The sequence below is a fragment of the Capsicum annuum genome, chromosome 10 (assembly GCF_002878395.1).
Source record: "Capsicum annuum cultivar UCD-10X-F1 chromosome 10, UCD10Xv1.1, whole genome shotgun sequence".
In the NCBI taxonomy this organism is placed as follows: Eukaryota; Viridiplantae; Streptophyta; class Magnoliopsida; order Solanales; family Solanaceae; genus Capsicum; species Capsicum annuum.
In genome coordinates this window covers 185575496-185590149 of record NC_061120.1, presented here as the reverse complement: position 1 = coordinate 185590149, position 14654 = coordinate 185575496, and the positions used below count along the sequence as shown (strand labels likewise).

Here is a 14654-nt window from a genome sequence, read left to right as displayed (position 1 = left end):
CGCTGAACCACTCTCTCCCAAATCGTCATAGTGTGAATCAACAGCTTAATACCTCTATAGTTGTTGCAACTCTGAATTGCACCCTTGTTTTTATACAACGGAATCATCGTACTCCATCTCCAAGCCTCAGGTATTTTTGCAGAATTGAAAATACCGTTAAACAAATTAGTCAACTAGCTCAAACCAACTCCACCAGTAAACTTCCAAAAATCCACCAAAATTTTGTCAGGCCCTGTCGCCTTGCCCCTCCGCATCCTACGAATAGCCTCTCTGACCTCCTCAACCTTAAAACATCTATAGTAACCGAAAATCCCGATTATCCTCCGAGTGCTCCAGCTCTCCTAGCTCAATGCTTCTGTCTCCCTCCTTGTTCAATAAGACATAAAAATACTCTAGCCATCTCTTCTTAATGTGGACATCCTCCACCAAAACTCTCACATCCTCTCCCTTAATGCACTTCACTAGATCGAGGTCACGGCCTTTTCGTCCCTAGCTTTAGCCAGCCTATACAATCTATTTTCCCCGTCTTTCTCCTCTAACCTCGCATACATACTCTCAAACACTATTGTCTTAGCCATTGTAACTGCTAACTTGGCCTCCTTTCTTGCTACTTTGTACACCTCCCTATTCTCCCGCTTCTCCTCTTCATCTTTACTCTCAATAAACTTAACATATGTCTCCTTCTTACTCTCCACTTTCTTTTTAACTTCTTCATTCTACTATCAATCCCCCTTATATCGTCCTGCCCAACCCCTAGAAATACCCAACACTTCTCTTGCAGTCTTTGTGATGCAACTGACAGCCCTATCCCACATAACATCCACGTCCCCCCTGCACTCCCACACCCCTCTTCCCGCCACTTTTTTTCTTATCTCCAGCGCACCAACTGGCGTCAAGCTTCCCCACTTAATTCTAGGTCGGCCCTTTTCTTTTTGCTCTTCTTGATTATCAAGTCCATTACCAGAATCCTATGTTGGGTCAAAAGATGCTCACTCGAGATGACTTTACAGTCCTTACAAAAAGACCTATCCCCCTTCCTAAGTAGCAAAAAGTCAATCTGAGTCTTGGCAATCACGCTTCAGAAGGTAATCAAGTGACCCTCTTTTTTTGGAAAACTCGAGTTCACAACTACCAGCCCAAAAACCCTTGCAAACTCCAACAGAGCAGCTCCTTCCCCATTCTTATCACCAAAACCAAAACCTCCATGTATATCGTCATAGCCTCCCGGTAAAACCCCAACATATCCATTGAAGTCCCCTGCTATGACAATCTTCTCCGAGCTAGGCACGCTTCTCACCACCTCGTCCAAAGCCTCCCAAAAACTCGCTTTCACCTCTTCATCCAAGCCCGCCTATGGCGCATAAACACTACACACATGCAAAGTAAACCCCCCAATGACCAGCTTAATTGTCATTAGCCTATCCTGAACCTCCTGACCTCCACCACCTGCCCTCTAAGATCCTCGTTCACTAAGATGCCCACTCCATTCCGCTGCCTCTCACTCTCTGAGTACCACAGCTTGAACCCATCCACATCCCTAGCCTTAGACCCTACCTACTTAGTCTTCTGAACACACGCACTATTAATCTTCCTCTTCTTAAGGATCTTCACCAGCTCAACGGACTTACTCTGGAGGGTCCCTATATTCTAAGACCCTACCCTAAACCTATCCTCTCTCGCCTCTCATCTTCCTCTACCACCCCTCACCAAACCAGCCCTATCGTCTAGCCTAGGCCCAATACCCGTCCCTACCCTTCCCTCTTCACCCCCTCCCAAAACTACCCCCCGCCTAGCCCTCTTGGACATGACTCCACTCCACCATCAACCCCCAAAGTCACTACACAAAAGTCGGAACAAAGCCCCAAACAGACAGGCAAATAGAAAAGGAAAAAATAGGACAAACAACCGTCACGCATAAAACACCCTATCCGGTCTAGCAGCTAGAACAACACACAATATCCACCAAAAGCTAAAACAGCCAGTCACAACTCTAGTCACAATAAAGGAACAAAACCAAGAAATAGGATAATATATAAAACTAAATTGTAGGAAGTAACTAAAGGTCGAAGTTTAGGTATCACCGGATACTCCTGTTTGCTGCTGATTCCGGCAAAATCTATTGACAAAATTGGTTGTCGGATATGTGTCGCCGGACCAGACCCGTCGGAGCTTCGCTTGAATTTTGCCTGAATATTGCCGGCGCTTCCAGTGGAATACTTGCCGGAAGCTGTACGTTGGCTTCTCCGCGTACCAACCTGCTCCGATTAGTGTATCGACCGTACCCATCACCCGAAACAAGTCGAGCCGGTAGGAACCCTAAACCCGCCGATGATAGTAGCATCTAAGTGGGGGCAGAGGGGGTGAGAGAGGGGAAAGGGTAGAGACGGGGGTGGAGAGAACTAGGGAGAGAGAGAGAGAAATGAGGGAGAAAGAGCCACTTACCTGATTCCGGCGTTATCTACGCCGTCGCTGGCGTCTTGACAGAAGCGGTCAGTGACTGTTTAGCAAAGAGGAACGTTCAAATTATCATTAATAATATTAATTTAGCAAAATATACCTCTAAGTAAAATTTTCTTAAGAATTGTTTTATATCAATAAAAAGTTAAGTAATACGAAACGAATTGAGTAAGAGAGTGAAAAAACACGAAAATATATGCACATGCATGTACATACATATGTATATATACACACTTTGGGGTGGGTTGTTTGGAAACAAGTTATTCCGGGATTAGTTATTACAAAATAAGTTGTACTAACATGTATGTGTGATCACTTATCTCATCAGTGTGGTATAAATGGTGCGACAAATAATTTTGATATTACCTAATACATCTAATTAAACGCAGGATAAATAATGATGAACTTTATCTCTGAATTATTATAATTATACCTCACACCAAACGACTCTTTAATACATATAATACTAAAATAACGATCTTAAAAAATAACATTGAATTTTGTGATAAATTTATAAAAAGTATTAATCTGCGTATAAAGTTAATACACGTAAATAAAATGCTACAAATATCCATGTTAAAAAAATATTCATTACATATAATATAAAAAGATATTACATAAATATAGAATTAAAATTATAGGGATAAAATGGACATTGCATGAGATAAAGGGAAATATGATTATTGTTCATGTTGAGGGGGAATTTGATTTTTTAATCAAAGTTGGAATTTACTAATATTGATATCAATATTTTTTAAATAAATATTTCCTTTTCTTACCATACATAAAAAAGAAAATATATATATTTTTGTAAAATAATTTTCGGTAACAACCAAAGGGTCCCAAGCTATACATTAATTTCAAGGAAAGCAATGAAAAGAATCCCAAACATCATGTTATCTGCATTTCGAAACACTTGTACTACTCTTTGTTCTCATCATTTCTTAAACCCTAAACCCTATTTTCCTCTCTTTCTTATTTCCACCCAAAATATCTCCCTTCCCAATTCCACTTCACTCTCCAAACCTCGTTATTGGCACTCTACATTTTTCTCAATGACTAGTGGTGCTGATTCCCCTAATCTTTCTTCGGAGAAATTGGAGAAACAGTTTGAGGATTTTCGGGTTCGTTTGGAGGAATCCGGGAATTTAAAGGAGCGGATACGAGCTGTTGCGACGGAAATTGATTCGGTTACGCGGTTGATATATGCTAGTCTTCTTCTTGTTCATCAGTCTCGCCCTGTTGCTGGTATTCATAAATTTACTACTCCTTTTGGTCTAATTTATTATTCGGTTTTTGGGATGTATGATGGAATTGTAGCTGTAGTAACTTTCACATTTTTAAAATTTCCAACTCATTATACTACATATATCTTTTTTTTTTTTTAATAACCGTGGTGTGTGGACTAGCTTATTTCACGTGATACAGCAACAAGTACCGGATAATTATGTTCATCAAGGCTTGGACGGATGAGAAAAAATCACCTACGGAGCGTTTGACCATGGAAATTATTTACTTTTTCTGGGGTTCAACTCTAGAAAACTCGTTTGGGTTCAACTTGAAGTTGAATTCAAGGATTTTTAGGAATTTGAAAAACATTGAAAAGCTGTTTCACCTTTTTCACTCCAAATTACTCATATAAAGTCTAAAACAACTCCTTTTTGTATTAATTGCCAAACACAACTCCGATTTTCAAATACAATCATTTTTCACTTTGAAAACAAAAACTACTTTTTTCAAATACTCACAATTTTCATGGACTAACCGCCCCTAGTGTTTTTCTCTCTTGGGATTTGAACCTAAGACCTCATGGTTCTCAACCCACTTCATTGATCACTAGGCCACGCCCTTGGGTGCCTTTATACTATCACACTCTATTACGTGCATTTGGAGCTCAGTGTCCAGTAAAATTGGACAGTAGTATCATTTTTCTCGTTTCCTTCCCTTAGACAAGGTGTTCTGGAGTGTTGATGTGGGTTGAATTTTGAAATTTGTGTGCTTCATTTAACATGCTCAATCTGTACCTATTTATGAGTAAGATGCTTTTAGTTTGGGGTGTATTTGTAGCATGGACATCAATAGCAAGCAAAGATTGAAACATTTATCTGAAAGCGTGTAAATGTCCGAGGAATTTTATTTTTTTTTAACACTGGTTTGAGTGCTGTTGTTGGTAAGATGAGGCACTTCATATCTAAAAGATTGTAGATGTCACACCTTTTTAGAAATTCTGAACTTAAACCATTTGAAAGAGCTGAGGTAAAATTTGATGAAAAATAAATTACTGCTATGATTATCTGCTTAGTAGCATGCTCATATATGGGTTGCAACAATGTTAACTTTTAGTCTAAGGATGACCTCAATGCAAGTTCATACTTGAATTATAAGATAAATTATTTTAACCATTGGGTTTTCATTTTCAATATAATCTCTATCAGTTAACAAAGCCGAATTTGCTTTTAAAAGGTAAGAGCAATATGACCTTTATGAGAGAAGGGAAAAAACAGCAACATAAACTAAGAAAGACAAGTTAGTGAGGAATTGCAGGAAAGTGGGAGGATAATGGGGCCAAAAGGGACATGGAGGGAGAATAGATGTACGGGGAAGGTGACTGAGCTTTGAGGACACCGATGGGGAATGGACAAGATTGAGGATAAAGGATGATGCAAAAGAGAAGGTTCTTTGACTTACTTAAAGAAGAGGGAGAAAAGGTCATTATGCCATGACAATGATCTGAGCCCTCATAATCACCCCATAGCTGCTAATTCCATGTAGTTGTAGATTCCCCATAAAAAGAAGAAGAAAAAGGCTACCAAATGCGAGGTTGTTCTTATCCACCCTCTTGTTATCCAACTTACTATGAGTCTATGACCCTAGAGTAGTACAGTGAAAAAAGGACTCCTAAACTCTAAAAGCAGTACAGAACATCCATTCTTAAGGTTGGAGGAATTAGAACTGTTTCAGTGAAAGGAAATGCTATTTCTCTTTATCTAGCATGTATAAAGCCAATCAATATGTAATATAGCTAAGTGGTTATAACAATATTAATATAGGTTTCATCATTAATTTTATCAGCATTGAACAATTCTAAATATTACTTCTCATGAGTTATTAGGAATCAAACTGTATAGTGGTTCATAGATAAAGTTCATAGGAGACTCATTTACATCTATGATTCTTATTATAAGTAATACTGGAATACTTTCACTGTATTCCTTCGTTTATAGTACATGTTACCTTTCTTTGTAAAAAAAGTTCTCCAGAGAGATATAAATGATAGTTTCTTTGAAAAGAAAAAGTTCAAACTGTATAGTAAGAATAAGAGAAAAAGTATCTGGCCAGTGGCTCCCAGGGTTTTGGTCTAGTGGTAAGAATGCCTAGCATGTGTGGGTTAGGTCCACATCATAGGTTCAAACTCTACTGCAGACAAAGTGTTTGGTATTTAAGTGGAGAAGGGTAGAGCAGTGAGTGTATTGTCCATTGAGATTCAAATTGTTCACCATTGGCTCTCGGAGATTTGTTGGTTATTAAAAAGGAAAAAAGAAGTACCTGCAATACGGTAGTCTATAATCCGCATCACCTGAAATCAACTTTAAGCTATAGAATTGCTGGCGTATGTCTGTTGTTGGGTGTGACAAACTTCTCGAGCTGTCTCATTTGACTATGCATAAAGTAATTCCTGTGATAGCGGGAGCGACATAGTGCAATGTTTACTTTTATTTTTTTATTGAAATGGTTGGTTTGGCTTTGGAGCTTGTCAACTTCTCGAGATATATTACTAACCAAGAGCTCTACCCTTCAAAATTTTCTGTTAACTTTTAAACATATAATTGAGGACAATTTAGGCCCAGACTACTTTTCTAGTTTTCTTGCTGTTGTTATTATTAGCATAGATTTTCTTTTGACATATGACATAGCCTGATAGTCTTTTGTTCTCTATGCTGCAATAGAGGTGATAGAGAAGGCTAAGTCTCAGATTGGAGTACTGAAGGAACTTTACAGCCGGCTTTCAGAAATTGTAAGTGAATGCCCTGGTCAGTATTACCGGTGAGTGATACTTGGAACTATTACCTTGTTTTTTTATTTGTTAATATAAGATGATTTTATTGTTGCGTTTGCCATTCTAATTGTGCATTTTTTGGTGGATTAGATATCATGGTGATTGGAAGAGTGAAACCCAAACTGTGGTGTCATTGCTTGCTTTTATGCATTGGCTAGAAACTGGGACTCTTGTTCTGCACAGTGAAGTTGAGGAGAAACTTGGGTGTAAGTTTTTTTCTCTGTTTACAATATTTCCTTTTCCTAAGAAGTCCTTGAATATTTCTAGGGAAAAATGGGTTGGTATTTGTTAGTGTAACATATTATTTAATACCCTACAGTAGTCGCATCGGGTGCAGCATTTATTTTCTTGTGATTTTATGATGTTTTGCTATTCTCACATTTGGGGGGTCTATTTTATTTGAATTGCTAATATTGTTTCTTTTTGCCCCATGGTCCTCCAAGGAAGCTTCATGTTTCTCTTTATCTTTCCCTATCTTATTTTGACTTTCTTAACCAATTAAATGTGTATTTAAATGATATATCTTTGAACTTTTAGAGTTTAAATAATGAATGTTGATGAGGAAATTCAAATTAGTTAGAAGAGGGGAAGATCAATGCTCACTCACCCTAGCTTGTAGTGCATGGTGGTGCCTCTGTTTTCACCATCTACTGTTCTAGGATAATTGTCACCTCTCTTTATTGGGATTAACCCCTATATTTGAATTCTCTGATAGCAAATGCTAATGAGGGAGTGTCAACCTTTTAAAAGCAAAAGCCATTTGAAAACTGAAAGAAAGAATAATCCCTTGCATTGGCTGTTTCTTCTGTTCCTTTTGAGGTCAATAGGCTCTTAGATATTCAAAGCGGCCATCATGTTCATTTGTTTAGAAAAAAACATGTTTATTTTTATCAGTTTTGATCCGTGTTTAATTTTGGTTGGATTAGATTGTGAGAAAATAATGGAGAAAAATTATTATTGAATTGTTGTCTCTAAATTATTACATTGAGACCCTATTTATAAACACTATATTCCAATCCCTTTCCAAGTAAAATTCTATATGCTAGTCCTATTCATATTCTAACACTCCTCCTCAAGCTGGTGCATACAAGTCACATGTACCAAGCTTGTTACAAATGTAATTAATACGAGGACTGGAGAGGGACTTGGTAAAGATATCTGCAAGTTGGTCACTTGACTTCACAAATTTTGTAACAATATCTCCCAAGAGTATCTTTTCTATGACAAAGTGACAATCAATCTCTATGTGCTTGGTCCTCTCATGGAACACTAGATTAGATGCAATATGAAGGGCTATCTGATTATCACATACAAGTTTCATCTTACCAGTTTCTCCAAATTTTAATTTTCTCAGCAGTTGCTAGATCCAAACCAGCTCGCAAGTTGCTGCAGCCAGTGCTCGATATTCTGCCTCGGCACTAGATCGAACAACCACACTCTGTTTCTTACTCTTCCAGGACACCAAATTACCTCCTACTAAAACACAATATCGAGATGTAGAACGTCTATGAGAGGGTGATCCTACCCAATCAACATCTGTATATCCAATGAAATGCTCATGGCCTCGATCCTCGAAGAGTGGTCCTTTAAATGGAGATGACTTTATATATTGCAAAATCCGAACAACTGCATCATAATGACGATCACGGGGGAAGTCATAAACTGACTTACAACACTCACAGGAAAAAAAGATGTCAGGTCTAGTCACTGTGAGATAATTCAACTCTCCAACTAACCGCCTATACCTTCCAGGATCACTGAGTGACTCTCATTGTCAGGACAGAAGTTTAACATTTGGATCCTTAGGAGTGTCAATGGATCGACATCCCATCATTCCTGTTTCTTTAAGAATGTCTAAAGCATACTTGCGTTGAGAAATAACAATACCTGAGCTGGACTGAGCAACCTCAATACCTAGAAAGTATTTCAATCTGCAAATAATCTCCAAAAATGAGATTGAAATACCCAGGCGACTCCAACGGAAAAAGAAATAGTCAGAAACTAGATCGGAAAAATGCCTCACGCGCCGGCGCGTGACCGAGATCTCGTCAGAAAATCTTCTTGTTGTCGGCGCATGAGAGCGCGTGCGGAGATATTTTCCGGTGGTTCTCATCGGGGTTTAGTTGCCGGAGATTATAGAGCCTTGTGGTACTGTTGGTTTTTGCACAACACATACCAAACGGAAGATGACACAATTCAGCCACTGGAAATTGAAGCACAATGGCTTTTTTTTTTTTTTAATTTAATGAAATTTCTGACCAAATCTCTGATACCATGTGAGAAAATATTATATTGAGACTCTATTTATAGACACTACCTTCCAATCCCTTTCAAGTAAAATTCTATATGCTATTCCTATTCATATTCTAACATAGATATTTGAAGATTTTAACTTTTCATACTTGTCTACTTTGTAGTGACACCAACAGAATTTGGACTTGATGTTGATGACTATCTTATTGGTGAGTGTCCCTATATTTCCAGAAATCTTTGGTATAAAAACTTGCTCTTTTTCTTTTTGACGATGGGTAACTTGCTGTTATTCTGTTGGAAATGTTTCAAAGATAATTAGAATAGTGGGAGATTATTTGGTTCTATTGGTTTTGAGTCTCTAGTCTGCCATATGTTTAAGGATTTCATTACACATATGCAATCAGTGTTATTTTCCAGGAGGTCACGGGTTCAAGCCTTGGAAACAGCCCCTTGCAGAAATGTAAGGTGAGGCTGCTTACACTAGACCCTCGTGGCTGGGCACTTTCGGGCCCTGCGCTAATGGGAGCATAGTTCACCGGGATGCCCTTTTTTAGTCAGTGTTATTTCCACAGCAGAAGCTTACATGCGAATTCCTGGAACTTGTTTTTAAAGGATTTTTTGCTTACGTCAGAGGCATCTATCATGCCTTCCATGTTTGCTTATACCTCCTAACATGTATATGCATCATTTAGGAGGTCTACCTGATTCCCTTGAAAGATAGTTTAAGGCCTTGTAACTTCGTTGTATTGTTTGATTCAATATTTTTGGAGGAGCTAATACTTTTTTTTTTCTGGCAGGTATTTGTTTCATGTCCAATGAGTTGGTAAGCGAAATAAGCTAGAGCCCAGAATATATTTGATTTTCTGTTTTCTTTGACTAACTTAATCGTGGTAACTCTGTCGTGGTTTTGACTCAAAGCTCCCCTAGTGTGAAAATTAATGTATAGAGTAATACATTTAAAGTTTGTTTCCAGTCTTCCTTCTCATGTGGTAATTGGTGAATATAAAGAATTTCTGAAGTTATTTTGGTTAGCTGTGAATATGCTATAATGCTATTGATGTGCAAAATTTTCAAGCAATGGTTTCTTAGCCAATTTAATCAGCAAAGGCTATTGATAATATCTGTTATTGGAATGATGAATCTTGTGGTAATGGTGTTGCAGCCTAGATATGTGGTGAACCAAGTGACAGCTGGGGATTATGACTGCCCACGCAAGGTTTTGAAGTTCTTGACAGATCTTCATGCAGCATTTCGTATGCTTAATCTCAGAAATGATTTCTTGCGCAAAAAGTTTGATGGTGAGCTTGCAATTCCATATAAATTAGATTATCCTTCTCCTTGATTTGCAGAAAAGATCCTTACAAATTGCATGTTTAGATCACTAAGATTTCAAAGCATTTTTTGTTAAATTTGCTCTTGTAATGCAGTAAAAGAAACACAAATGAAAATATTACTATTAAATCTAAAAAATAAATCAAGTTATCTTTCTCAAAAAAAAATCTAAAAAATAAATGAAATCTAGTCTTCTTTGAGCACTTGGAGAAAATGTGAGAAAATTTAGAGCTTATCCAGATTATAGGGTAAATTTTTGTGGTTTCAACCAAAGATATAGGACAAAACAAGGAGAGAGGATTAAAATAAAAGTTCTGCTGGTTTGAAGAAGAAAAAAGAATATCAGACATTGTCTGACCTGCATAAATTGTGGATATTTATTTACCAAAGAAAGAGGTAAAAGAAATGCATTATTTTCCAAAACCAGTCAGTCCAACTTCTCCAGCTTGAGCAATAACTTAATTTTGATATGGACACATGTTGGATTTTAAATGTTTCTCTAAAGTGGGTAATTAGTAAATAGCATTTATAAGCTAGATCGATCATCTTCGCCACAAAAGAAGACTCTTCCACTATAAACCAGTGTGTCAATGCATGTTAGAACTAGGCCTGGTCCATTCAAAATTTCAGGTTGCCGCCCTTGACCATATGACGTAATGTCTGACTGTTGGCTAGTATTGGCTCCAATCTTTCCAAATGACATGATATATTTCAAAGGGGTATGTGAGATACAAGTTAGCAGCTGTGAGTGTTCAATGTAGCACAGATGTGGTGAAGAAATTTTATATTCTCCAACAAACTCCTCAATTTCTTAGTTAACATTTTCGTGGTGTAATTTGTATGATGTAAATAGTTCCCTTTTTTTGGTGGGGTGGAGAGATGGGGGGAGGTCAGCTCCTTGAGTTTTCAGATGGAAGTTCAACAGTAATACAGGAGTTCATTTCTCTTTTTGTTCTCAGATGCATCCAGAGGATGCTTATTTGTTTTTGACAACCGTGGTGTCCGGGCCAGCTTTCGCGCACCTCGACCAAATCCACGGGATACCTGGCACCTCGCACAGCAACAGATATCAGGTACCTTTGTTTAGTGCTTCAACCCACTTCATTGACCTCACGAAGTACTGAACGACTCAACCCACTTCATTGACCTCTAGGCCACACCCTTGGATTCCAAAGGATGCTTGTTTGAATGAGATGTAATCTTACCGGATAAAAAAATGAGAGGATGAGTGTGGGAGGTCATGGGTGTGGAAGGTGGTTTTGCATTGTTCTTCTGTTCCCCTGGCTTGAGGACTACCGAATTCTCCTAGCAGTTTCTCCTGCCTTTCTCGACTCTTCTGTAAGGCAAGAAGGTTACCTAAGTTAGAACTCTATGCACACTAGGTGTATATTTAGGAAGGGTGCATTTACCGATTTGCTGTTTTTCATAGCTTGTATATCCAATGGGGTCCTGATTTTAGTGCTTCGTGTTGATTTTCTGATTCTTATTTTTGTATGATTATATGATGTTGCAGTCTAAAAGTCAAAACAAGTACTTGTTTTTTTTGTGCAGGAATGAAATATGACCTGAGGAAAGTTGAAGAAGTATTTTATGATGTAAAAATCAGAGGCTTGGCTGCAAATGGAGACTCAGCTGGAGCGAAGCAGGCGCAAGGACAATCTTGAATATCTTTCTGTGCACTGTCAATTAAAAATAGGATTTTGTTTTTGTATTTGTGTATGTTCGAGGATGGGTAGTGGCTCTTGTCCAGTTTTAGTTTCTCCTGTAATGCCACAATGCAGGTTCTGTTGATACTGTCAGTGAAACAGGAAAGAGTTGAAGTCTATGCTATTCCTTTTGCCGATGATTACTGTAAATTTTATTCCAAAAAGGTTTTTTTATTAAAATATTGTGGAAGAAAATAGTTAAGTATTGAAAGAAATTGTGGGCTGGATGCCAGATAAGAAAACGCAGAAAATGCACGTGCAGTGTACATGTCTAATCAAATCATTGCTAGAACTGAGCCCTCCCTGCATTATAGTGTTGTGATCTTCTCCCCGTGGTCTTTTGGTGGTAGGTCCCAGACTTCATGTGCTCTACATCCCTTGTTAATCAATGTTTCAAATCCAAGTCACCAAAGTCCAACTTGTAGGTGCGTTGTCTTGAACTTTTGATATTATTCTAGGACAAAACGGTAAGTTTGACAAGTTGGTTACTTGATCTTGAAGGTCTGCACATGAGATAAGTACGGGTTAAAAGTTCACGACTATTTATTTCCAAGGTCATTCCAACAAACGCATATAGCTTTTGTGTGTGCGCGCGTGCGTGATGTGTAGTATATGCACAGCTGTGTGTATTATATACATACAGCTCTGAATGCACCTGCATACAGTGTGTTCCAAACTTAATATTGGGAGTTAAAAGTTGAGTTTCTTCAAGTTTAATCTAACAGGATGTCAATTAGTAATGACCAAAGAAAAGTTGAATTAATATTCAGACTTCACCAATAGTTTTTAGTTCAATAATATGTCATGTGATCGAGAGATCACGGGTTTGACTTGTGAAAATAGTCTCTCATAGAAATACAAGATCAGATTATGTACAATAGATTTTTGTGGTTAAATCCTTCTCCGAATCCTGTTTATAGCGAAAGCTTAGTGCACAAGAATGTGACTTTTACATATTGTCATTTTACCAGGGGCGGACCCATGTGTAATTTTGGGGTGCTCCGGCACCCACTAAATTCGACGTAGATTGGGTATAATTATATAAGAAACACAGATAAATGGTATAATTTATTAAAAAGCACCCAGAGAACAAACATATGGTTGGGTGCAGTGGCTTGAGGATGTGACTCCCATGTCCAATTTTTCAGGTTTGAATCCCTACAGCTACATACTATTTTTTATAAATTTATAAATTTTTTTGAGCACCCACAACCTTGAATTCCTGGATCCGCCGCTGCATTTTACCATACTGGTCCTACTACGACTTCATAAAAGAAGTCACCTTTTGGAAATAAGAACAAAAAAGTTTTAAATCAAGGAAATTTTTTCCAAAAGAACATCAAGGAATAATGGAGAAAACAATTGTTCCAATCAAAAACATGGAATTTCGAAGAAACTTCCTTCATGTAACAGCCAAGGTTTCCTTGATTAAGACATCACATTCTTGTGATATGTTCTAAGGATATAATGCCTGTAGCAAGAAAGATACCATGCTATATTTAATTATTTGATTATTTATCTAATACATGACCAATATTCGTCCTCCCTTTATATAATGCTTTTGTATCAGAGATCAAGTTCCCTTTGTCATTTTCTTTTGTGATATGTAATACATCCTATTTTAAACAAATTCCAACTATTGTTTTGAATATGTCAAAACCCTGAATTCATAATTGAAGTTACAGCAACGAAATTCAGTATAACCTCACAGGTGAGTCATAATTAGAAGTTTGATGAAATAGGAAAGTCTCCCCATCCTTTCTACCCAATCTAAAATCAACTTACTTGGAATTACATTTTCCAAAAAAGGTAGTCTCTTTTTAAACTGTGATCTCTTTATTTTCTTAGGTGGTTAATATATTTTTCACATATTCAAACACTTGCCTCCTCCCCCTCCCCCTCCCCCCCCCCCTCCGCTCGCCCCCCCCCCCCCCCCCCCTCGAAAAAAAAGAAGAAAAAATATCGAAAATAGGAAGACATAATTATTCCATTTCGCATATTTAGTAGAAAGGGTATTATTGAGTTACTTGACTAGTTGAACGGCCCTTTGAACTAGTTGACTAATGGCGAGTGTGTAACCGAGGATAAAATTGACCTAAAGGGCAGCTTGATATACTAAAATTGTTGTTATGCACGAGCTCCACGAAAAGACCAGACCACAAAAGCCTATTGTACCCAAGGTTACACTATATTTCTGCGGGAGATTAGTTTCAATAATTCAAGAATGTTTTTAACCTTTCATTCCTTAAAAAGAAAACAAAACAGAAGCCTGCAGGTACATGTACATCCAATAATTAACTGTTTTTTGCCTCTGATAAATGCAAATATTGCAGCTTTTGCTATGCCAATATTTTTCTCTTTCTCCATTAACATAGATAACAAAAATCTTAAACATGTATACACTCTTCACGTCCTGTATTACTTCACTCTTGTTGACCTAACACGCTTTTTAAGAAAATTAAAAAAAAAAGGTTGTCACGATCCAAAAAAATATGAAGGTCATGATGGCACTTATCGCGGTGTATCTTGACAAGTAAGTCTATCACTCAAACCGATAAAAAAAGAAGAAGATAGAAATATCCCAAGGTGAGGCTTCTAGAATGAAGCCAAACCATATAAGTAATCACAACAACATGAAAAAAACTTATCCAAAATAGCAATCATGTCCAAAACCAGGTGTCAATAGTGTAAGAACTACTAATACAATCCAAGAGTCAAATACATCGGAAAAGTAACCACAAAGGAGTAATATCTGTCTTCGAATACTAATAAAGACATAACTACTATAGAAAGATAGAGGTGAATTTCGGATGCATGAATGGCCAACCGCTATCTTAGAAGCTCCAACA

The 14654-nt window shown here is 37.6% G+C and overlaps 1 protein-coding gene across 1 annotated transcript; it reads left to right on the top strand.

Annotated features, from left to right (window-relative positions):
* The first annotated feature begins 3289 nt into the window (after positions 1-3289).
* Positions 3290-11942, top strand: LOC107854295 (translin). Its single transcript, XM_016699303.2, has 7 exons — positions 3290-3705; positions 6405-6501; positions 6605-6720; positions 8932-8976; positions 9565-9590; positions 9930-10065; positions 11651-11942. The coding sequence occupies exons 1-7, from the start codon at positions 3330-3332 to the stop codon at positions 11761-11763; spliced, it is 909 nt and encodes a 302-aa protein (XP_016554789.1). The 5' UTR covers positions 3290-3329; the 3' UTR covers positions 11764-11942.
* Positions 11943-14654: the final 2712 nt, after the last annotated feature.